General features: G+C 53.6%; 1 protein-coding gene across 3 annotated transcripts in view; it reads right to left on the minus strand.

Annotated features, from left to right (window-relative positions):
* Positions 1-5,503: 5,503 nt before the first annotated feature.
* Positions 5,504-23,359, minus strand: part of SMAD4 (SMAD family member 4) — a 29,327-nt gene continuing 11,471 nt past the window's right edge. The window contains exons 4-12 of one of the 3 annotated variants that reach the window (XM_064640882.1): positions 23,150-23,179; positions 21,309-21,524; positions 19,541-19,660; positions 19,275-19,385; positions 16,477-16,527; positions 14,432-14,615; positions 13,369-13,537; positions 12,035-12,173; positions 5,504-9,862 (exon numbers count right to left, since the gene is read on the minus strand). In XM_064640882.1, the coding sequence (XP_064496952.1) occupies positions 9,651-9,862; positions 12,035-12,173; positions 13,369-13,537; positions 14,432-14,615; positions 16,477-16,527; positions 19,275-19,385; positions 19,541-19,660; positions 21,309-21,524; positions 23,150-23,179 (1,232 nt within the window). In that variant the 3' untranslated portion in view covers positions 5,504-9,650. The remainder of the gene's footprint in view (positions 9,863-12,034; positions 12,174-13,368; positions 13,538-14,431; positions 14,616-16,476; positions 16,528-19,274; positions 19,386-19,540; positions 19,661-21,308; positions 21,525-23,149; positions 23,180-23,359) is intronic. The other 2 variants (XM_064640883.1, XM_064640884.1) reach the window with 2 other exon arrangements.

A 23,359-nucleotide genomic window follows, 5' to 3' on the forward strand; every position in this document is an offset into this window, starting at 1 on the left:
GCTGGAAGGTTCCCTCTGCTCTGTCCGGGGATGGGGGACACCCCCCTGCTCACCCTGGGATCCCAGAGCCCCGGGATGGGTTGGGATGGGATGGGATGGGATGGGATGGGGTGGGAGGGGATGGGATGGGATGGGATGGGGTGGGATGGGATGGGATGGGATGGGATGGGATGGGATGGGATGGGATGGGATGGGATGGGATGGGATGGGATGGGATGGGATGGGTTGGGATGGGATGGGATGGGATGGGATGGGATGGGATGGGATGGGATGGGATGGGATGGGATGGGATGGGATGGGATGGGATGGGTTGGGATGGGTTGGGATGGGATGGGATGGGATGGGATGGGATGGGATGGGATGGGATGGGATGGGATGGGATGGGATGGGATGGGATGGGATGGGATGGGATGGGATGGAGGGGATGGGATGGGATGGGATGGGATGGGATGGGATGGGATGGAGGGGATGGGATGGGATGGGATGGGTTGGGATGGGTTGGGATGGGATGGGTTGGGTTGGGATGGGAGGGAGATTGAGGATTGTCACATCCCAGCCCCCTTCCTCCTTCCATAAACCAGGGTTTTCCATCCTGGCCTTGGACACTCCCAGGGATCCAGGGGCAGCCACAGCTCCTCCAGGAAACCTGTGCCGGGGCCTCCCCACCCTCACAGGATCCCATCTAAACCACTGGGAAGCCATTCCCTGTGTCCTGTCCCTCCGTCCCTTGTCCCCAGTCCCTCTCCAGCTCTCCTGGAGCCCCTTTAGGCCCTGGAAGGGGCTCTCAGCTCTCCCTGGATCCTTCTCTTCTCCAGGTGAACCCCCCCAGCTCTCCCAGCCTGGCTCCAGAGCAGAGGGGCTCCAGCCCTGGGATCATCTCCGTGGGCTCCCCGGGCTCTCTCCAGGCTGCGCTGCAGACGGACACACCCTCTGGAGCTTTGTGTTCCTCCCGCCGCGTCCCTTCCCGGTGCGGGGGGAGCTCGGCTCCCCGTTCCTGCCGCAGGGCGCTTTGTTTCCTTCCGCGGAGTCCCCGTGTCCCCTCTTTGCCCCCTTCTTTTTGCCGCCCGACCCCGGTTCCCAGGCGGGAGCCCCGTGACGGGTCTGGGTGCTGTGCTGATCCTCAGGAGCGTCCCGGGGCGGGTTTGGGCTGGGGAGGGACCCCAAAGCCCACCCCGTCCCACCCCCTGCCAGGGACGGGGACACCCCCCACTAAACCTGTGTTTAAATACTCCTTGGGGGGAGATACAACAGCCCAGCTGCTCCCTCCTGCGCCGACACACCCCTGTGGATTCCTCCTGGATTTTGGGCGCCCGAGGGTCGCTTTGTGTGGGGGGCGTTTCACCCCTCCCTGATCAGGTGCTGGAGCCCGCGGACCTCAAAAGCGCCGTCCCGGAGCTTTGTGTCCTCAAACCTGGACTCCCCCCTCGCTCCCTGCGGAGGAACAGGGAGGAGAAACGCTGCTTCTCAAGCGCCTTTTTAATCGCGGGAGGAGATCAAAGAGAGTTTAGATCCGCCCCGCTCGGGTCCCGGGGCTGTTTCGGTGCTGCAGCGAAGGGGCCTCAGGCGCAAAACCCGAGGCAGCCGAGGGAGAGGCGGAGATGAAACCTCGTTGTTTTCTGGGCGCACATCAGCACATCCCGGCCCCTCCACCGCCTTTAGTCCGGCAGGGCAGGGGCGCCGCGGCCGCCCTGGAGCTGCACAAGCCAGGCACGGGCTTGGGAAGCTCCACTTCTCCTCAGCCCGCTGCCCCGAATTCATTTTTCCGTGCTCAGGAGCGCTCGTGACGGGGTGACTAACCCGCCTGGAATTCCAGCTCGCGCTCATGGAAAGGGAAGCGCTGGCCACCACCAAGTGCAGCATCAGCCTGAGCTGCTGCCAGCCGGGCCGACTGGGAGAGCCCAATTATTTTAATTTTTTTTTTTTTTTTTTTAATTAAGGGAGGCATTAAACTTGATTTTTTTTTTTCCTTTTGGTTGCTGGAGCCGCCGAGCTGCCCGTGAGCAGCTGGGATCCCACCCCTGTGCCCACAGCTCCTGAAAGGAGCATCGCTGCTACAAACGAAAAATAATTGGGGGGGGGAGGGGGTTGCTGTCTGGGGTTTGATTTTTCCACCCCGGCCCAGTTCTTTATGGAGTTGCAGCGCGTTTCCAGAGGCTGCCTGGGCGAAGTACGAAGTAAACGCATCCAAAAGGAGCTGGGGGTTGTGGAGGAAATAAATGGGTTTTGGGCAGGGGAGCTGCACCGGGGTCTGTGGGAAATCCCACCCACCGAGCAGGAAATGGCTCCGTGGAACGGGGGGGTTGGTGGTTGGGCTGAATGACGGCCTTAGGGGGCTTTTCCAAGCGGAATAATTCCATGAAATCCAGCACGGGGGGGTGTTAGGGATGAGGAGGAGGACAATCCCGTGGAGGGGGCTTTGCTCTCTGGCCCCGGTGCTACGAGGAGGAGCAGCGTGGAGCAGGGCAGGGCAGAGAGAGGGTAACGCCGGGCCATCGGGCGGCCAGGCGTCCATAAATCAGGAAGGGAAAAAAAGAAAATGGATCGCGGTGCTCACGGCAGAAGCAGCTGCCCCCCCGGGAGGAACAGAGAACCACAAAACCGCTCGGGTTGGAAAAGCCTCCCCAAGGCCACCGAGTCCAACCGTTCCCCCAGCGCCACCAAGGGGACGTGTGGCACATGTCCCAAAGTGCCACATGTCCCCAAGTGCCGCATGTCCCCAAGTGCCGCATGTCCCCAAGTGCCACATCCACGCGGCTTTTAAACCCCTCCAGGCACGGGCGACTGAATCCCTGCCCTGGGCAACGCGGGCAACAAGGGCTGGACAACCCTTTTCCCGTGGAGAAGTTTTCCCCTGATGTCCAACCCAAACCTCTCCCGGTGCAACTTGAGGCCGTTTCCTCTCGTCCCGTCCTTTGTTCCCGGGGATGCTCCGTGCCCGCCGTGCTCCCGCCCGCTCCCCCAGCCCGGACTGTCCTGGCAGTGGCGTTTGTGACCCCCGGACCTGCCCAGGCGCCCCCCACGCTGTTCCCACCTCCGTGCCGGGTGTCCTCGGCCAACGTGTCTGTGGCACCCCGCAGGCCCGAGAGACCCCAAAACCTCCCCGGACACCCCACCCCGCGCCCGCACCGAGGGCTCCCCACGACGGGGCCCCTGTGCCCTTGGGGTGTCCCCCCGGTGCCCCCGCGGGCGGGGGGGCTGGCGCGGTGACAGGGCTGTCCCAGCCGCCCGGGCAGGGCAGGGGACACCCCGGCCCGGGCAGGAGGCACAAGGGCGAGGCTGGAAGGTGCCGTGACCGACGGGACATCCCCGCGGGGCTGCGGCGTCACCAGCCCGGCACGGCCCCGGTGTCCCTGTCCCCGGCCACGGGGGCCACCAGCCCCGCGTCCCACGGGGGCTTCCGAGGGCACCCGGGCGTGCGGCACCGTCCCCGCACACGGAGCCCCGCGGGAGCGGCTCCGGATCCGCCGCGGCGCGGCTGCAGGTGAGTGAAAAGAAACCAAAAAAGGTTCTGAAAAACTCACCCGAAAAATCACCCCCGAGCAGCCCCCCCAGCCCCCCTCATTGTCGGCACCATCTGGTGTCACCGGCTGTCGGCACCATCCTGTGTCACCCCCGTCCGGGGCGGGCTGGGGTCCCCCCACGGCAGCTGGTGGGGCTGAGCTGCCCCCCCGGGCCCCGCGGCCATCCCGGCCATCTGCCGGCCCCGTTCCCAGCCCCGGCGCTCCCGGGAAGGGTCACGCTCCGAGCGCCGGTGACAAGTGACAGCCCGGCCCCCGCGACCCCCGGCCCCGGCTGCAGCTGCGGAGCGGGACGGGGGCACCGGGGGGGCTGGGACCGCATGGACCCGCAGGACACTGCGGGGGAGGGAGAAAGGGGGTTTTCCAAGGGCACGGGCTGTCCCCGCGGCTGGAAATGGGGCCGGGGAACCCGAGGAGCAACGGGCAGATTGTTCCCAGCACTGCACCATCCCAGCTCTGTCCAGCATCCCACAATATCTCCTGCATCCCCCAAACCTGTCCAGCATCTCCCAAACCAGTCCAGCATCCCCAAATCTGTCCAGCGTCCCCCCAAACCTGTCCAGCATCTCCCAAACCTGTCCAGTATCCCTGAAATCTGCCCAGCATCCCCCAATCCTGCCCAGCATCCCCCAATCCTGTCCAGCATCCCCCAGATCTGTCCAGCATCCCCCAATCCTGTCCAGCATCCCCCAGATCTGTCCAGCATCCCCCCAATCCTGTCCAGCATCCCCAAATCTGTCCAGCATCCTCCTAATCCTGTCCAGCATCCCCAAATCTGTCCAGCATCCTCCTAATCCTGTCCAGCATTCCCCAATCCTGTCCAGCATCCCCCAAACCTGTCCAGCATCCCCCAATCCTGTCCAGCATCCCAAAAAACCCATCCAGCATCCCCCAAATCCTGTCCAGCATCCCCCAATCCTGTCCAGCATCCTCCTAATCCTGTCCAGCATCCCCCAAATCTGTCCAGCATTCCCCCAATCCTGTCCAGCATACCCCAAATCCTGTCCAGCATCCCCCAAACCTGTCCAGCATCCCCCAATCCTGTCCAGCATCCCAAAAAACCCATCCAGCATCCCCCAAATCCTGTCCAGCATCCCCCAATCCTGTCCAGCATCCCCAAATCTGTCCAGCATCCTCCTAATCCTGTCCAGCATCCCCAAATCTGTCCAGCATCCTCCTAATCCTGTCCAGCATTCCCCAATCCTGTCCAGCATCCCCCAAACCTGTCCAGCATCCCCCAATCCTGTCCAGCATCCCAAAAAACCCATCCAGCATCCCCCAAATCCTGTCCAGCATCCCCCAATCCTGTCCAGCATCCTCCTAATCCTGTCCAGCATCCCCCAAATCTGTCCAGCATTCCCCCAATCCTGTCCAGCATACCCCAAATCCTGTCCAGCATCCCACAAAACCCATCCAGCATCCCCCCAATCCTGTCCAGCATCCCCCAAATCCTGTCCAGCATCCCACAAAACCCATCCAGCATCCCCCAAATCCTGTCCAGCATCCCCCAATCCTGTCCAGCATCCCCCAATCCTGTCCAGCATCCCCCAAATCCTGTCCAGCATCCCCCAAACCTGTCCAGCATCCCCCAAACCTGTCCAGCATCCCCCCAATCCCGTCCAGCATCCTCCCAAACCCATCCAGCATCCCCCCAAACCTGTCCAGCATCCCCCCAATCCCGTCCAGCATCCCCCAAATCCTGTCCAGCATCCCACAAAACCCATCCAGCATCCCCCAAATCCTGTCCAGCATCCCCCCAAACCTGTCCAGCATCCCCCCAATCCCGTCCAGCATCTCCCAAACCTGTCCAGCATCCCCCAGGTCTGTCACGGAGAAGGAATTTCCTCTAATCATGGGATGCAGTCGCTCAGTGGGATCAGCCAAGACCCCAGGGCACTGTGACAGCAGCCCCAACAGCCCCAACAGCCAGCCAGAAAACAGGGCAAAAAGCTCTCCACCGGAACGAAACAAAAGAAGCCAAACGCTTGAACCTTTACCTTTTTTAATCAAAAAACATACTCTGTTACAGAATTTCAGGAAAGTTTAACTACAGTATATTATCCACAAACTAGGCCTAATGAAAAACATACAGTGAAGCTACAAAGGAACTACTGGGAATTCTGTTGACCGCTTATCAAAAGGCAATGGAGGAAGGGACTCTTAACCAGGCTCTCATGCTCAAAAAAATAAAACCAACCCAAACACAAACCCTCTCACGGCGAGTTTTGGGCCACGGGTACACTCTGCAGCTCCCGACCCAGCTGAGCCACGACCCCAAACCGCACCAGGAGGACGAAGAAGGTGGTGCTGGAGCAGGGAGGAGCTGGCCGGGCTCCCGAGCTCCTGCCAGCCCTGCAAACCCGCCAGGGGCGAGTCGCTCACAGGCACAGCAGCAGCCAACAGCGCCAGGAGCTCTGGGAGGGGTTACCAGGGCGGCTCTGCTCCCACAGGGTGCTGAGAGGCAGAGTCAGCCCTCGGGGAGCCTCGGGAGGCAGCTCTGAGTCAGCACAGTCACGGCCGGGAGCACTCACAGAACACTCACAGGGACACCGTCCAGGGAGCACAACGGGAGGGGATGCTCAGCTCCCATGTGACGCTGGAGAAGTGCTTTCCATTGGTTTGATTTCCCTGCCTGGGACCCGAGTGCCAACGAGCTGCATCGGGGGTAGAAGTAACCAGCTGAAGTGCTGATGAATGACCCACGGGGGTAGAAGTAACCAGCTGAAGTGATGACCAATGACCCACGGGGGTAGAAGTAACCAGCTGAAGTGATGACCAATGACCCACGGGGGTAGAAGTAACCAGCTGAAGTGATGACCAATGACCCACAGGGATAGAAGTAACCAGCTGAAGTGATGACCAATGACCCACAGGGATAGAAGTAACCAGCTGAAGTGATGACCAATGACCCACAGGGATAGAAGTAACCAGCTGAAGTGATGACCAATGACCCACGGGGGTAGAAGTAACCAGCTGAAGCGCTGATGAGTGACCCATGGGGACAGAAGTAACCAGCTGAAGCACTCATGAATGACCCACACGCCCTGCACAGCTCGGCCCCAAGAACAAAAGAAACCTGCCCCCAGCCCGAAGGAACACTCCTGCGACCAGCAGGTGCCCCCCCTCCGAAATCACACCCTGTCAGAATTCAGGGCTTTCAAACCACTCCAGCGGGAAGGTTTCCTCTCCTGCACCTCTTAACATGTCACCTCGGAATGCCCTCACCCTCCAAACCAACAGTAACTGGGACAAAGCCACCTAAACCTTCATGTTGGTTGTTACTAGAAGTTACACAGTGTTCTCCTGAGGGTGGGAAACACGGGGGTTAATTGTTTCCTCCAAGGAACTAAGCGGGGCAGACGCGGGCACAGGAGGTCGGAAGATGGAAGAGCACTGTCTGGGCTCGCTGGATTTGAGAGATTCAGAGCTGGGGAGGCTCAGCCCTGGCACCCCCGAGGTCCCTGCCTGCGGTGCACACCGGGATAATCACGGCTGTCAAGGAGCTGCAGCTCTTCTTCCACCCTCAGGCATAAATGACAGGCTGTCAAAGGCTCAGCGTGCTGCTGCTGCTGAAGGGCTCCCAACCCATTGTGTGCTGCCTTTCATGCCTTGTCATAGGAGCACAAAAGTTAAGCTGAAGGCGCATTAAAAACTGAGGATGGGATTTATCTCACCGTGCCTTTAGAAGGGCTGTGACTGGGAACAATGCCTCTCCAGTGCTTCACTGCCTCACACAGCACTCAGATTTCTCCTGAGGGACAGCCTGTGGTTTCTGGGTTCAGGTGTTGTTCCACTCTGAACATTCTGGGCCATCTGTGGCCACCCTTGTAGGTGGAGACCTGCGGAACAGCTGCCAACAGACCGGCCCAAACAGCCGGATTTTCTTCAGGGTGTGACCACCCAGCAGGATGAACACCCTGCAGAGCCACACAGGGAACAGACCCAGGGGCTCCCCTGGAGCCTGCAACAAGCAGCTCATCAGCCAGAAGGTCAGGCACTTCCCAAATGCCCGGGGAACCTCCAGGCACAGATTCCCAGGGGGAATCTGGCGACAGGAATGCGCAGCCAGGCACTTCCCTCAGATCAAGGCCTGTGTTGTGAGCTGCTGCTTAAGGAGCTTCTCCCAGGACGTGGTCAAAGGTGTCCCTCGAGGACGTGGGGCGAGCTGGGGTTTGGTGAAATGAGACTGCTGGGCAGGAGAGGAGACTGGAAAAGGTTCTGAACTGAAGGCCTCGGGAAAAGCAAACACTGCTCCCTCCAGGGATCGAGAAGCTGCCACGCAAGAGGAGTGACAAAGTGGTCTCACCAGAAGCCAGCCCGAGGAAGGCAACAGCCCACGAAAACACGGAGAAACCGACCCGTTTGTGGCCATCATCCCAAAGCCATCCATCTGAAGAGAGAACAGCGACTCCTGGCTCCCCTCCCAGGAACTCCAGCACGTGGGAAAAGCAGCACCCGAACGCTGTGCGCCACAGCCCTCCACAGATCCCTGCAACTGCGCCAGAACTCGGCCAAAAGCTCCTGCACAACCTCTCCCAGGGCCTGTCCCTCCGTTACCGCGCCCCAAGGACCCCGGATGGAGCCCCTGCCCCTCTGTGCCTGCTGAACTGAGCTCCAGCTCCCTGCACGGAGGCTGTGAGGGAAGGGAATTCCTGCTGCCTCCTCGTGCCCCACCAAACAGCCAAGGAGAGGTGTCCTCGGGACGCTGCTTTTATTGAGGAGCGGGGAGAGCAGAGAAAAGCTGGACCTGCTCCCTGGCAAGTCTGAACCCACACGAGCTCCTGCCACTGTTGGCTGCTGCTGGGGCTGCAGAGGGGAGGGATCCACGGCTCCGAAGGTGCGGGACTGCGTGACAGAAAGCAGACTAAATTTATATGAAAAAAAAAAAAATCAGGGGTTTTCCATCCTTTTATTTATACTATCAGCTAGAGAGAAAGCATACATATTGTATCTGTCGTACAGCCGACACTTCTTTGCACGTTTTTTTGTTTGTTTTTTTTTTGTTTTTCTGTTTTCCCCCTACTATAAATTCTCTACGCGAGGTCATTGCCAGTTGACACGGTCACCGATGGCATTTAAGGGCTTTTTTTCAAAATATAAACCAAGGGGGCATAAAAACAGGTTTGCCATCTCGCCCTGAGTGGAAACGGCGAACAGGTACAAAAATAAAAACCAAAAACCCAAAAAACCTGGGTCCTGGGCGTCGCACACGGCGTAAAAAGAGAGTCACTCTGATCAATTCTTGAGACACCCGACCAGCTCAGCTCGAGCAAAACGTCAGAGAGGCCAGCAGTAATCATGAAAAAACACTCCTGCAGCTTCAGGGCAGCTCTGCAGACCCAGGTAACCCCCCTGCTGCACCCCAACCGAGTGCCAGCACTTGAAAGCATCCACACCTCCTTTAGTGTTTTTTTTTTTTTTTAAAAAACTCACATGGCTGCATAAATTAAAAAAAAAAAAAGAAATCTAAGGTATTTCTTTTTTTTTCCCCTAAAAAAAACCTAATGATGAAGTTTTTAACCGACAATGTCATTATATGTGTCATCCCCTCACTTTTTTTTTTTTTTGGCAGCTTCTAGGCTTTAACCTGGAAAAACCATAACAAGGTCACTGACAAAAGTAAAGAAGTCTTCCTGGCTAACTACTATTCCCTAAACAGAACGTCACAAATCAGCTGGAATCTTAAAGGCCCTACAAGGTAAATGTTTGTAACTATTAGAAGGAAAATTTCAGATATAAATATATATATATAATATATATTCTGCGTACAAAAGGCTCCTGTGAAGTTTATCACCAAGATGCCACGATAGAGAAGGAAAAAGGTTCGAAGGGAACAGAGGGACAAACCCAACACTGTGAAGCCCCCAAAGGGCGCTCCCACCTTTCGCTTTTCAAAGCCCTGTTACCACGACAAAATTTAAGTTCTGGAAAACAACTGAACCCCCAAAATTCTGCACGTTCGGTTTTCCTTTCCTGCTGAGAGCAAGGCGGCAAACACATTTTTAAAACCTGGTTGTTTTTTTTTCCGGAAGGGTTAAGCAGAAACAGAAGTAAAACGTTATCTCCGGGTTATCATGAACAGAACCGGTATTTTACAGATCCACCATCTCCCGGCGCCGGCGGGGCGGGCTCTCAGTCCAGGGGCTGGGGGTCGGCGATGGGCATGGTGTGCAGCACCTCGTCCAGCAGCTGGAGGGCGCGGTGCAGGTGGATCTCGATCCAGCAGGGCGTCTCCTTGATGCTCTGCCGCGGGTAGTCGGGCCCCCAGCCCTTCACGAAGCTCATCCTGAGGATGCACAGGCGGCGCAGGTCGTCCACGCCGATGCCGGCGGCGGCTGACAGACCTGCACGGGAGGGGCGGGGTGGTCACACCTGTCCTGCCCTCACCTGTCAGCTCAGACACCCCTGCCTGCCCAGGTACAGCTCCCCCTCAGACAGACCTGCACGGGAGGGGCAGGGTGGTCACACCTGTCCTGCCCTCACCTGTCTGCTCAGACACCCCTGCCTGCCCAGGTACAGCTCCCCCTCAGACAGACCTGCACGGGAGGGACGGGGTGGTCACACCTGTCCTGCCCTCACCTGTCTGCTCAGACACCCCTGCCTGCCCAGGTACAGCTCCCCCTCAGACAGACCTGCACGGGAGGGGCGGGGTGGTCACACCTGTCCTGCCCTCACCTGTCTGCTCAGACACCCCTGCCTGCCCAGGTACAGCTCCCCCTCAGACAGACCTGCACGGGAGGGGCGGGGTGGTCACACCTGTCCTGCCCTCACCTGTCTGCTCAGACACCCCTGCCTGCCCAGGTACAGCTCCCCCTCAGCACAGGGGCAGGGCCAACCCACGCCTCCAGATCTCTGCTGGTCACTGGCATTCCTCACGTTCTTTTGTCAGTGTTCTGCACTCCTGAAAGGGTGCTGGAATACACATTTTTTGTCAGTGTTCTGCACTCCTGAAGGGTGCTGGAATACACATTTTTTGTCAGTGTTCTGCACTCCTGAAAGGGTGCTGGAACACACATTTTTTGTCAGTGTTCTGCACCCCTGAAAGGGTGCTGGAATACACATTTTTTGCCAGTGTTCTGCACTCCTGAAAGGGTGCTGGAATACACATTTTTTGTCAGTGTTCTGCACCCCTGAAAGGGTGCTGGAATACACATTTTTTGTCAGTGTTCTGCACTCCTGAAAGGGTGCTGGAATACACATTTTTTGTCAGTGTTCTGCACTCCTGAAAGGGTGCTGGAACACACATTTTTTGTCAGTGTTCTGCACCCCTGAAAGGGTGCTGGAATACACATTTTTTGTCAGTGTTCTGCACTCCTGAAGGGTGCTGGAATACACATTTTTTGTCAGTGTTCTGCACTCCTGAAGGGTGCTGGAATACACATTTTTTGTCAGTGTTCTGCACTCCTGAAAGGGTGTTGAGATACACATTTTTTGCCAGTGTTCTGCACTCCTGAAAGGGTGCTGGAATACACAATTTTTGTCAGTGATCTGCACCCCTGAAAGGGTGCTGGAATATACATTTTTTGTCAGTGTTCTGCACCCCTGAAAGGTTGCTGAAACACAAAGCTCTCCGTGATCAGAGAACCACAGAAGGGTGGGTTGGAAAGGACCTTACAGACCATCAGTTCCACCCCACTGCCACGGGCAGGGACACCTTCCACTAGACCAAATCCCATCCAACCTGGATTTCCAACACTTCCAGGGATCCAGGGGCAGCCACAGCTTCTCTGGGAAACCTGTGCCAGGGCCTCACAGCCAGCAGAGAATTCCTTCCCAACACCCCAACTGAACCTACATAAAGCAGATGGGATGAAACCCAAATCCCTTACAACGCGTGTAAACCCTCTTTAGGAAGCACAAGTCACTAAATAGTTATTCCTGAGGTCTGCCAAACGCTGCATTTTCAGTGTAGGAACTCAGACTGGTCACCTGCAGGAAGCTGGATCAGCAAAAGGACACTGCTCACAGCCAGTGAAATAAAAAGACAAAAATAAATACAGCTGGCAAACTTCAATTCGCCAGCACGGCTAAGGCAAAATAATAAAAAAAAAAGTTTAATACATTCCTCAAAACGCCTTAAACGATTCGTAGGACAGTTGGGAAGAGCCACACGGCAAGACAAGGAACCAAGAAAACACTGTGGCACACGAAGCAGACTGAGACATGTAAGTACTTTCACTTTTAAAGGTGCTTCAGGAGCGATTTCAAGGATCTAGAATTTAGCAGCTAAGAAAACGCCAGCCTAGGCTAATTAAAAAAAAATATTAAAAAAAGGGAAAAACACTCTCACGCTCTCTTCTCTGAGGATTATAAGTTTTTCTACACACCTGGTCAAGGGCTTTTGTTGCCCAGTAACCCCCGTTGTTTTCAGCAACATTTTTAGGAGCTCAGGCACCAAAGATGGCTTTTCAATCTGGGGTCTGAGCAGCCCAAAGTACCTCTGTCTGAAGTGAAAGCACTCCCATTGTTTTCGGGTGAGGAGAACAGAAGCAAACGGAGCTGCCTGAGGCACTTACTGATGGCTGGGGCGATTCCCCCCACGGATCCCGGCCCGGGGATGTTCCCTGCCACGGCTGCAGCCTGGGCGGCAGCGGCAGCCTGGGCAGTGGCAGCCTGCTGCTGCATCTGGCGGTGGCACTGGCGCAAATCAAACACCTGGGAGCGAAAACATCGAAACACCGAACCGGTCAGACTCGTCAGAGTCAGCAAAGGACAGAACTCCCCCAACCCCGCCCCCCGTAACCTTCCTGCGCTCCCAGAGCGACTCCTGCGGTCCGGGTGAAAGTGAACCTTCCCTGGCTGCTTTCGTTTCTGGCAGAAATAACCTCTTTAAGCCGATCCCTCAGAGGTTCTCCCCGTAATGTCACCACCCCCGGCAGTACCAGAGCCTGCCTGAAGCAGCGCCTTGGTGTGGAAATGGCTGCAGGGTCACAGGCTGAAGGATGATACAGCCTGGTTATATATTCCTGCTTTCCAGTCAAACCCCGGGACTTCCAGAAAATAGGCGCGTAAATTAAAAAAAAAAAAAAGCCAACAAATAAAAAACACATAAATAAACGATAATATGAATATAAATAACGAAAAAATAAATAAATGAACCGAACAACTTTGCTTCACTGAACTGTGCTAGTCTGTTCAAAAGGAATACCAGCACTTGACAGGTCTGAAGCTGCAGGTTTCAGGTTGATGGCATCCTGCACCTCTGTGATCACTAATCACTATTTGCCATCAATTAACAGTACAGGAACTCTGTTCTCACACTAGAAGGCTCGTACACAGAGGCTGGTGGAGTTTCTTTCACCTTCACTGAGTAACTCGCCTGCAAAACCGACGATTAAAAAAAATAACCCACCGTGGGTTTCAGGCAGTTTAACACAAGACTTGATCTTTTCACAAGCGTGGCTTTGTCCAAAATAAAGCTTAAAGCCTGGCAGAGGTGTGCCCAACTGAGAACCTCCCCAAAACACTTTGTTTCCACGCAACTTCCCCTGATCTCTGGATCAGTTCCCTCTTCGTAACCAGTCCAAAACACACTTTACGTTTCTACTGAATTTACACGTGTTTTCTTGTTTCGGAGAGAAGAAGCTGACAACCTGTGCTAAAAATCCCGGCAGCAGCTGGTTTAGACCTAAAACCACAACAAACTGCTGGCGATGAAACACAAGATGACCTTACTTTTGCAGTGCCCCCACGGCACGTCCAGCTCGGGGCGATTTTCACAGGTCGCCCCAAGCGAAATTCTCAGGCCGTTTTTCTGAAGCGCCTATTTCAGCGCCTCCCTAACATCTCCAGGAGCCAAATACGTGCCCCCCACCCCCCCAGTTTTCAACCCTGGAGCCCCCAGACCCACCTTTATGTATGCACTTGGGTAGATCTTGTGCACGGCGTCCCCCGGGGCGCGTCCTGCCTCCCTGTCCAGGTAGTAGCTCTGCACGAACACCGCGTGGTCGCTCAGGCACCGCACCCACACGTCGCCTTCCCCCTTGCACTCCAGCTGCACCCCTTTGCCTATGTGCAACCTTTGGGGAGGGGGGGAAAAAAAAAGAAAAACAGAGCCAATGCACCCGTGTGCTCACGCCGAAGGAGGCACGAGCAGCTCCCTCCAGCCTGCGGCGCCTCAGCGCTCCCCGCTCGCACCTGAAACCCGAGTTGTTGTTTTAAGGGTGAGTTAGTGCCTAGTCACGTGGACCTGAGAAATAAAGACCCACCTGTGAAGTCACGTAAAGGTCTGTGGGAAACACAGAAGGCAGAAGTAGAGATATCTGATCAGCAACTACCACACTGGCAGGCAGCACAGGGCCGGGACACCGAACGGGCCCAGAAGTGTAAAGTCCCACAAGTGTTTTTTTATGGAAAGTTACTCAAGAACATTAAAAAAAAAAGGCACATTTTAATGCAGAGCTGTTTGTCTGGATCACAGTCTAACATTTTGATTGTCACAACGTGACATTTCCGGAGACAGGGAGTCTTTTTCTTCCTTCTCCTTTCAAAGAGGGGGAAGAAAAGCCGCGAGATTGCTTCAGCTCTTGTGCTTCCACATCAAAGCCCAGCCCGAGCACGGCAGGAGAATGAAAACCCAGCAGCTCCCTATGAACCTCCCTTTGCTCCTCTGACAAATCTCTGTGCTGCAGCCCTTCTCACACCACCCTGTGGTGTGGAGAGCCAGCACTCAGCCCGCACACGTAACGGCACGAGTCGCCAATTTTATCCCCGAAGCACAGCCTCTGGAAGCAAAGCAGAGAGAGGCTTGCAAGGCCTCTGCAGGGCTCTTGTCACACAGCTCACCACCCCAGAGAGACACACCCCAAGGTAACTCATCCCAGACAAGCACACACCGCTCTGGGGATCCCACACACCGCAGACAAAACAAAGCACCGCCACCACCCCGCGGGCAGCCGGAGCTCTCGGGGTACCTCGCTCTCTCTATGGCCTCTGTTCTGTGCACGTTGGAAAGCTGGCCCAGGCAGAAGCGGTCTCCCCCAGAGGGATCCACGTATCCGTCCACGGTGACGATGGGGCAGCTGGAGGGCACCTTGAAGGTCTCCCCGACTTGCACGTCCATCTCGAAGTACGCGATCGAGCACCAGTACTCTGGGGCTGGGGAACATCCACAGTTAACCGACTGAAAAAGGCCTACAAATCCACCCCAGACAATCAATTAAGCCTTCTGCAAACTGCAGTTGTCCTTCAGAGGGGAGTGCACGTTCACATAAGCGGGTTCTGATAGACAAAGGCACGTCTGCAACACAGAAGAATACTACACACGGGGACAGACACGGGGTTGTCGTTTTTATCTGGGCACACGTCAGTGCTGGAGGCTTCTGCAGCTAAGATCTTACAAGTTTTTGTGCTTGTATCCTAGTTCCAGCTGGATTTTGTAAGCCACCTGCACTCCTGCACTTGATAAGTACAGCTTTAAGTATAAGGAAGTCGTACGTTTATGCCCACGCCTGGCTGGGCTGGCAGAAACTAACTCTGAAACAGATCTGGCTTTGAGATACAGGAGGAATCACCTCCCAGGTGAAGTCGGATTTCTCTACCCTCCCCTGCAAAGGGAACTGGATCTGGAAAGCAGGGCAACAGGGGGGGGAGGAAAAGCACACATCAAAGATCACACACCCCGATCTTGTCTGCACACAGAGCCGGGGATGGGATAAAACCAGGAAGAATTAAGAGAGGGGGCAGAACAAAATGGTGTGTTTTCACAAAAAAGAGGTGCCTTTTAACTTCTCCTGGCTGCCTGAAAACCTGCCTGCAGAGGAGAGACGGCTGCCTACAAAGGAAGGAAGGCCCAGACTCCCCGGAGGGTTCCACTGAAACCCAAACACTCGAGTTAAGTGATGGAACCTGACAGAGGAGACAGGGTGATTTTGCACACGAGTGTCTGCTGTTTCTGTGCCACCTGGGAGCATCTGGCCTGTCAAGCCTCCTGCGGTGTGCTGTGTGTGCTTTTTGCTGTTCAGTTTCTCTCCTCAGACGCGTTAAAACCTGAAGCTGTCACGAGCTGCAGTCACTGGGGATTCTGGGGACTCGGCACTGCTGGTGACTGTAGGGATCCGTTTTCACAAAAGGGTAACACAGCTGGGACGTGCTTGTCGGGGAGGGTAAAGGAAGTCCTGGAATCACAGGCTGGTTTGGGCTGGAAGGGACCTTAAAGCTCACCCAGTGCCACCCCCTGCCATGGGCAGGGACACCTTCCACTAGCCCAGGTTGCTCCAAGCCCTGTCCAACCTGGCCTTGGACACTTCCAGGGATGCAGGGGCAGCCACAGCTGCTCTGGGCAACCTGTGCCAGGGCCTCAGAACCCTCAAGAATCTCCTCCCAATATCTGATATAACCCCTCTGCCAGTGGTAAGCCACCTCCCCCCGTCCTGTCACTGTACCAGCACCACAGTGCACCCAGATCAGGGGGAGCAGAACACGATGGAATGCCCCAAACACAACACCCTGAGAAGATGAGGGGAAGGAGAGCTCTCCCAGTGCTGCCACTGACCCTCCCACACCACAAACAGCAGCACCCAACAGCACACTTAAGGAACTGTTAAGGAACAGCCTTAAGGAACTGTTCTGGCTCTAATTAGAAAAAAATTAAACCGAGGTGCCTCAATTCCTTCTGGTTTATCCTCAAATAAATTGCTCCTGTCTGGGAGGGCTCAGCGGGATGAAATCAACGGGGTGAAAGATCAACATTAAAAAAGCTGTGAAATACGATTTAGCTACAGGTAAAGTTCAGCCAGCAGCTACCAGCAGTTCAATTCCTGGCACTGCCCTGGTAACGGACCAAGGAATAAACAAGGAATAAACTTTTGGGCTTTTCAACTACTCAGGCCTCCGCTCCAACAGAGATGTCCAAACTCAAAATCAGATTTATCATAGCACAGTTCCTCTCCTTCTCACAATATTAGCATATTTATATATATATCTCAATATTAGTATCACACGTTAGGAGTTCACTCACCAGGATGATTTGATATAGGAGGCTGGAATGCGAGTTCGTTGTGAACTGGCCCTTTAAAAACAAAACATGCAATGCGTTTTACACCAGGGAAAAAACGAGGTTTTCTTTCTTAGCTTGTTCTCCTATGAAATAAATCACACTTCGTTAGCTTCCTCCATCACAGAGCAAGTCGTCCAGCATGCTGTGGACTTGACCATAAGAGACAGTGCCTCGAGATGGGAAAAAAAGCCCCAGAGAACTCAAAAAATACTGAATACAGTCCTGGTACGACCCAGATTCTTCACTTTATGAGCTGACTGGGTCCCTTACAGGCTGCAGGGAGGAAAGACTCAAACACAGCATTGTAAGCAGCAGCAGCAGCTTTTGCAACAAGATGTCAAAGCAGGCACAACTCGGGTAGGTGTGAAACACGCAACCCCCTGAAGTGGGAAACGGCAGCAGCCGAGAAAAGCTCAGTGTGGCACCACCAGACAGCCACAAACATTAACCACGGAGAGACACGTGCACTGGGAGACATTCATGGAGTATCCACGGCACCACCAGAGCTTTTTCCATGTTCCTCACAGATAACATGATCAGTGAGGTGGGATCCCAGCAGAATAAAGCAATAAAATTTAATAATTAAATTAATTAAACACCGCAGGTTTGTTTACAGAGACAAGCTGAAAGGTCGTCCTAACACTGATGTACAGCACATGCTCTCCTCCACTAACTGCTGCATGCCAGTGATCTATATCAGAATATGTATTGTATGTTCCAATAAGGGGAATATTCTAACAAACACTGTGTCAGAAAACAAAGAGCTGTTCTAGCTTTCTGCCACAAAACTTGGAAAACTTACATAAAACCCTTGTAACGCATCAACTGTGCCATGCACACCTCCACTAGGAGTCTGATCACTTTTTTTTTTCCCTTCCCATCTCCTCTACCTTAAAACAAGAGAGGCTGTTGTCCCATTTCGTAGGTGAAAAAGGTTTTCAGCTCTGTGTGCTGATGCACTCGTGGGTCAGGCTGTGGTAAAGGCCACTTTTACTGACAGGTGCTTTCGTGCACAATGCTCCAGGGAGTTCTTTTAAACTGGCAAGTGTGCACGGACACAGGTCTTCTAAAAACCCTCCAGAAAATGAAGGCAGCCAGGAATTTCCAAGTTTTGAAAGGGAAAAAAAATAAAAATACCCCTGCTGAATCAGCTTCCTTTTTCTGCCAGGGAAAGGCTTAGCACAGGGCTGCAGAGCTTTAAAAACAGAGGTTTTAGGAAGGAAAGGCTGGTTTTGTTGGGTGTAGTGAGAGATGTGAATACACAGGGTGTCACTACAACTGAGTTTCTACCTCTGCTGCTTCAGCAGAGGGAAGACCCTCAAGCCCTAGGCTGTCAGAACACAGTAAGGGGGGTAATGGTGGTTCTGCAACCACAGATGGAGGAGTGGGGGGTAAGGGAGGAGCAGGAATGAGCTGTCCTAGTTAGAACAGCTGGGCCCAGTTCATCCCTGCATGGGTGTAACCCAAAACTGTGTATTCTGCAGCCTTCCATGCCATTGCCCAGGAACTGTTATCAACAGACCATTTACACCCTCTGCCCAGAGCAGCCTGACTCCTCAGGCTACAAACTGGGTGTTAAGAGGCCTGTGAGACAGGAGGGTGTTTTTTGTCCTCACACCCTTTGTGGAGCTCCCTGCCCTGAGGGAGGGACTGGGCATTCCTGCCTGAACTGGAGGATAGATAATCTCGGGGTCTTGGGACTTATTTAACCACTGGTGGGATCCAGAGGAAGACTGCAGACCACCACTCTTGACCAGAGTGCACCATCACTCTCAACCAGACTGAGACCACCACTCCCGACCAGACTGAGACCACCACTCTCGACCAGACTGAGACCACCACTCTCGACCAGACTGCACCACCACTCTCGACCAGACTGAGACCACCACTCTCGACCAGACTAAGACCACCACTCTTGACCAGACTGCAGACCACCACTCCTGACCAGACTGCAGACCACCACTCCTGACCAGACTGCAGACCACCACTCCTGACCAGACTGAGACCACCACTCTCGACCAGACTGAGACCACCACTCTCAACCAGACTGAGACCACCACTCTTGACCAGACTGAGACCACCACTCTTGACCAGACTGAGACCACCACTCCTGACCAGACTGAGACCACCACTCCTGACCAGACTGAGACCACCACTCTCGACCAGACTGAGACCACCACTCTCGACCAGACTGAGACCACCACTCCCGACCAGACTGAGACCACCACTCTCGACCAGACTGAGACCACCACTCTTGACCAGACTGAGACCACCACTCTCGACCAGACTGAGACCACCACTCCTGACCAGACTGAGACCACCACTCTCGACCAGACTGAGACCACCACTCTCGACCAGACTGAGACCACCACTCCCGACCAGACTGAGACCACCACTCCCGACCAGACTGAGACCACCACTCTCGACCAGACTGAGACCACCACTCTCGACCAGACTGCACCAGCACTCTCACCAACAGGTTTTTCCCCTCTCCTTTTCCTTTGGATTCAGGGAGCCCAACTAACACCACTCTGCTCATGCCCCAGGGTGCTGGGCTATGCATTGGGTTTTGTGGGTTAAACCCCACCGTTTGTCTGTGTAATCACACTTATTGTACTATTTATTAAACCGTTATTCCGACTCATGAACCTCTCCTTGGAGCCGGGTTCGTTTCCCCCGCCTGGTTCACCTTCAAACCAGCACATGATCCCCCCAGCCCAGGGAGCCGTGGGTGCAGGGTGTGTGTGAGCCCTGCTTACAGTAGTGGCTGGGGTGCATGGGCGGGTGGTGCTGCAGGTGGCCGTTCTGGTGGTGAGGGATGGTGGGTGTGTAGGCTGCCGTCCGACTCCCAGTCCAGGTCGTGGTGCTGTCTGCAGAGCAAAACAGAGACAGAGAGAGAGAGCAGCGGGTTGGTTTTTAAGGGGGGTTTCTCCTCGTCTCCCTTCTAATTCCTCTATATTCCTGCTGAGCATTTCGGGAACTGGTTTTGGAAAGCTAAGAGGAGTGCACGTATGTGAATACTCACTGTGGTGGTAAGTGGCTGGCTGAGCTGTAAACCCATTCTGCTGAGTTCCTGGCTGAGGCCCTGAAGCAATCTGTAAGAGTCCATCACTATGGCTACCTGTCAATATACTGGTAGGTTGACCTGGTAAAAGAACACACTACCTATTCATGAACGTTCCAAAATTTTAATTAAGAAGAGCTCAGCACTACTTGGGTAGGAAAATACACCCCGCTAAGGGCAACTGCAAATACACAGTTCCTACAAAGTCTGGTTTCAAGTATTTTAATTTCCACCCGCCAGAGTGTCTCAGGAAACCTGAACCAAAATGCTCTTGCCATCAGATAATTCTGACACCTTTTGTCTTGGTCACATCTCACCCTGCAGTTTGAAAGGGAAGAAAAAGAGGTGCCACAGCTTTCACTGGGAGCAGGTTTGGTGTGAATCCAAACAGGCCAACAGCAGGTCCAACAAGCTGCTTGTTTTCAAGCATGTTTTAACTACTGTTCCTAAGGAGGACACTCACTTAAAGCTTATGTTCCTCCAAAACATACTGACCAGCACTTTACTTTTATAAAGAGTGCTCCAACAGAGCTTGCATACATCACTGGACTCCTTCCTCAGAAAGCTGCTGTGCTTTCTTTTTTCTCCCAAATAAATATTTCAAGAACTGTCTTAGGTTTAAAGTAAAATTACAGATATTTCACAGCAGGCTAAGGGAATTTGACTTCAAAAGGCTTCAGCTCAGCCATTAACTCCAAACTGATCAGCAGTTTCACAAGTACACTTGCACTCTCAAACTGGTGTGGCTAGCAGAATTTAACACACCGAGAACTTGAACTAAAACCTAAAAATTAGCTTTTTTTTTTTTTCCCCGCCCACTTGGCTCCAGTAATTATAGCAGTGATGAGAAAAAGTTACTGACTACGAACTGTTGTGCAAAGGCAACACAGTTAACTGCCTATCCTTTTTTTTTTTCCTCTGCTGGAGGCAAACACAGGCGTCACATCTCAGCTTGGCCACACCATTGTTGGCTTTGGGGGGGGGGGAAACAAACAAAACAAACAAACAAACAAAAAAAAAAGCTGCCAGCTAAAATTGAAGAACGTTAGGAAAACGTAACTCAGGTCTGGTAAAACGAAATCAATCACATTTCCTTCAGGTGAAACCCCTCCAAACTCTGTGGTGCCCCCACCCGAGGGCTGCAGTGCCTGTAACTGCTCTGCTGTGAGCTGTGGTGCTGGGACACCAGGCTCTTCCACTCGTGCCAAACTTACACAAAGGAAAGAAAGGAAAAACTTCGAGGCAGACTCATGGAAACATCAACCAGGGCTGCCACTTTGGTGGCACGGCGGGCCGTTGTAAAAATAACCAAGTCAAAACTGGAAGACTAAAGAAACTGCCTTAAAACCTCCTGGTTCTGCCACCTCACAGCATTATCCGTTCGCTGTTCTGCTTGCTGTTGTCACAAAACACTAATTTCATTTCTGCAGCGATCAACAGTAACAGCCACAACGCTTTGTTTGGACATTCTGTCACTGAACCTCAGCACGGCCAGAACAGTCTCGTAAGACTCGCGCCAGCGGCACCGAAAACAAGGCTGGGTCACCCTGCCCCGGGTTAAAACCTGACTTTTAACCCTCAGATCGCATGGCCACACGCTTTTATCAGCGTGGGGCAGCAGCAGCAGCACAGCTGCAGCTGCAGGACCTGCCCTGGCAAAGCTCAGCGAGCTGCCCCTCTGAGCTCCGGCGCTCCCACAGCGTTCCCGCGCCAATCTCGATGATCTTACTTGTTGAAGCCACGGGAATGTTGGGAAAATTAGTGGTGCTGGTAGTGCTAGCCTCAGTGGGAGCTAACATGGCTGGGGTGCTATAAGGCTCTGTCGAGGCCCTGTTACTTGGTGGGTGCTGGATGGTCTGCACGGAGTGTCCCTCGGCGGAGCTCAGCGACGGCTGCCCCTCGTAGTCGTGGACGTACTCGTCCTTCACCAGCATGCTGGATGGAGCTGTGGACACACACAGAGGGGCTCAGCACGCACCAAACCACCCCCAGCACTCGGCACAAACTGCGCTATTTTCCAGCAATAACCAAGCCATTAGGAACGGGAGGATTTAAACTGCATAAGCGTTGCCAAAGCGCTCCTCTAAATTACAGATAAACAGCTCCGATGCCGGCAGCGGGGAGTTCTGAGGCATGGCTGGATGGGAAAGCAAGCTGTTTATTTTGCTTAATGCTCTCAGGCAAGCAGTTTAGTCCCACAGGCAGCAGACTTCAGCAGCGTTTTGCCTTGTAGTCCATCATTATTTGATTGGACGCAGTTAATAAAAGGGAAAAACATGCTTTTTGTCAAGCAACTAAAGGGATGTTAAGGCAGCCAGCTAACAAACCAATTCTTAGCGTACAAGCAAGAACACACATAAAGCCCCCTACGAAAAACATAATTCACGAGCACGGCACTAAAAACTTCATGCATCTCCCCGGAGTAATTTCAAGCAACTCCCACGCAAATTGACTAGAAACATTAAATTCAAATTCAGAGACCCCATAAAGCTACTCTATATTTAACAACAGCAGCCGGTAATCCAGAGTATTCCACATGCAGAGTGAGGAAATCACCACCACTGCCACTACAGTGACTTATTCCTGTATTTGCTGCTGAGCCTGTTCAAACAAAACCCTCACATCAGCCACATCAAGCTCCTGTGCTGGTTTTTTTAAAGCAGCCTAAAACGACGTTAAAACCTGACGGTGATTTTTCTGTTTCCCCGGTGGGAAAACCAGCGGGCAGGACACAGGGAAGCACTCGTGATGCATTTAACTGCTCTGCACAAAAGGGTCGTTTGTCAGAAGGCACACCGGGTGTAACGGTGCAAATTAGCAGAGATGAGCGCACAAGTTAAAACCCGTGAAGCTGAGTTTGATGGGTGGTTTGGGGGGTTTTAAGTCATTTTTTTGCTTGGACGCCTTCTAGTAACAGGCTAAAAAACCACCGGGTTACACAGATTTCTTTCTCTGTGAATTTCTCCTGGAAGGAGAATGAAATCAGTTTTGAAATAGAAGCGGTTACCAGGCGCAACCTGGGGTTCCTGAACGATGTTCATCAGGCGTTTTTAACGTCCAATTTCTCTCAAGTTTCAGGGAAAGCAAGAGTATTCAGGCCCCTTCATTTGACTGCACGTCAGCTGCAGAATTTTTATCATTTTCTTCTTCAGCCGCTAATTAAACTGTAAGCGTTTATTTATTCCCAATTCCATTAACCAGCGTGTGTCAATCCACACGGTTTTGTCCTTTTTATATTAATTAGCATCGTTCAACGTTTTTGTTTTCCCTTTTTGTTTGTTTGTTTGGCTTTACAAGTCGGAGGCAAGGAACACAGAATGCAGGCACCAGCTTGGCTGAGGCCTCCGTTTAAGGAATTGATCAATACCTGCCTCTCACACGCTGCCTAGGCAATTTAAAGGACTCATGAACGCTTCCTCGGCTGGTTTTCCAAAGCCAGAGAGACAAATGCACCGCCATCTGCTCTTGATACTCCCTCCCAGAGAGACAGGGGAACAAACCCTGTACCTACTGCAGGGTTTTAACACAGTTTGTGCCCACAGAAATGCAGCAGCAGCCAGAACTACTTACCAGAACTCTGTAGTGTCAGCCCTGATAGATCTTTAAAAATAAGAAAAAGAGAGGGGTTGTGGAGGATTATATACACAAATCTTAGAAAGTGTTTAATCAGTTGCAAGCCTTTAAAGATTAGCACTGCAGACCTCACATATCAGACCCCCTCCATCACAGCACAAGACTCCAGGCTAAGTTATCCCTAGGATACACATCAACTCCAGGAAC

Source organism: Pseudopipra pipra, chromosome Z (genome assembly GCF_036250125.1).
Source record: "Pseudopipra pipra isolate bDixPip1 chromosome Z, bDixPip1.hap1, whole genome shotgun sequence".
Classification (NCBI taxonomy): domain Eukaryota; kingdom Metazoa; phylum Chordata; class Aves; order Passeriformes; family Pipridae; genus Pseudopipra; species Pseudopipra pipra.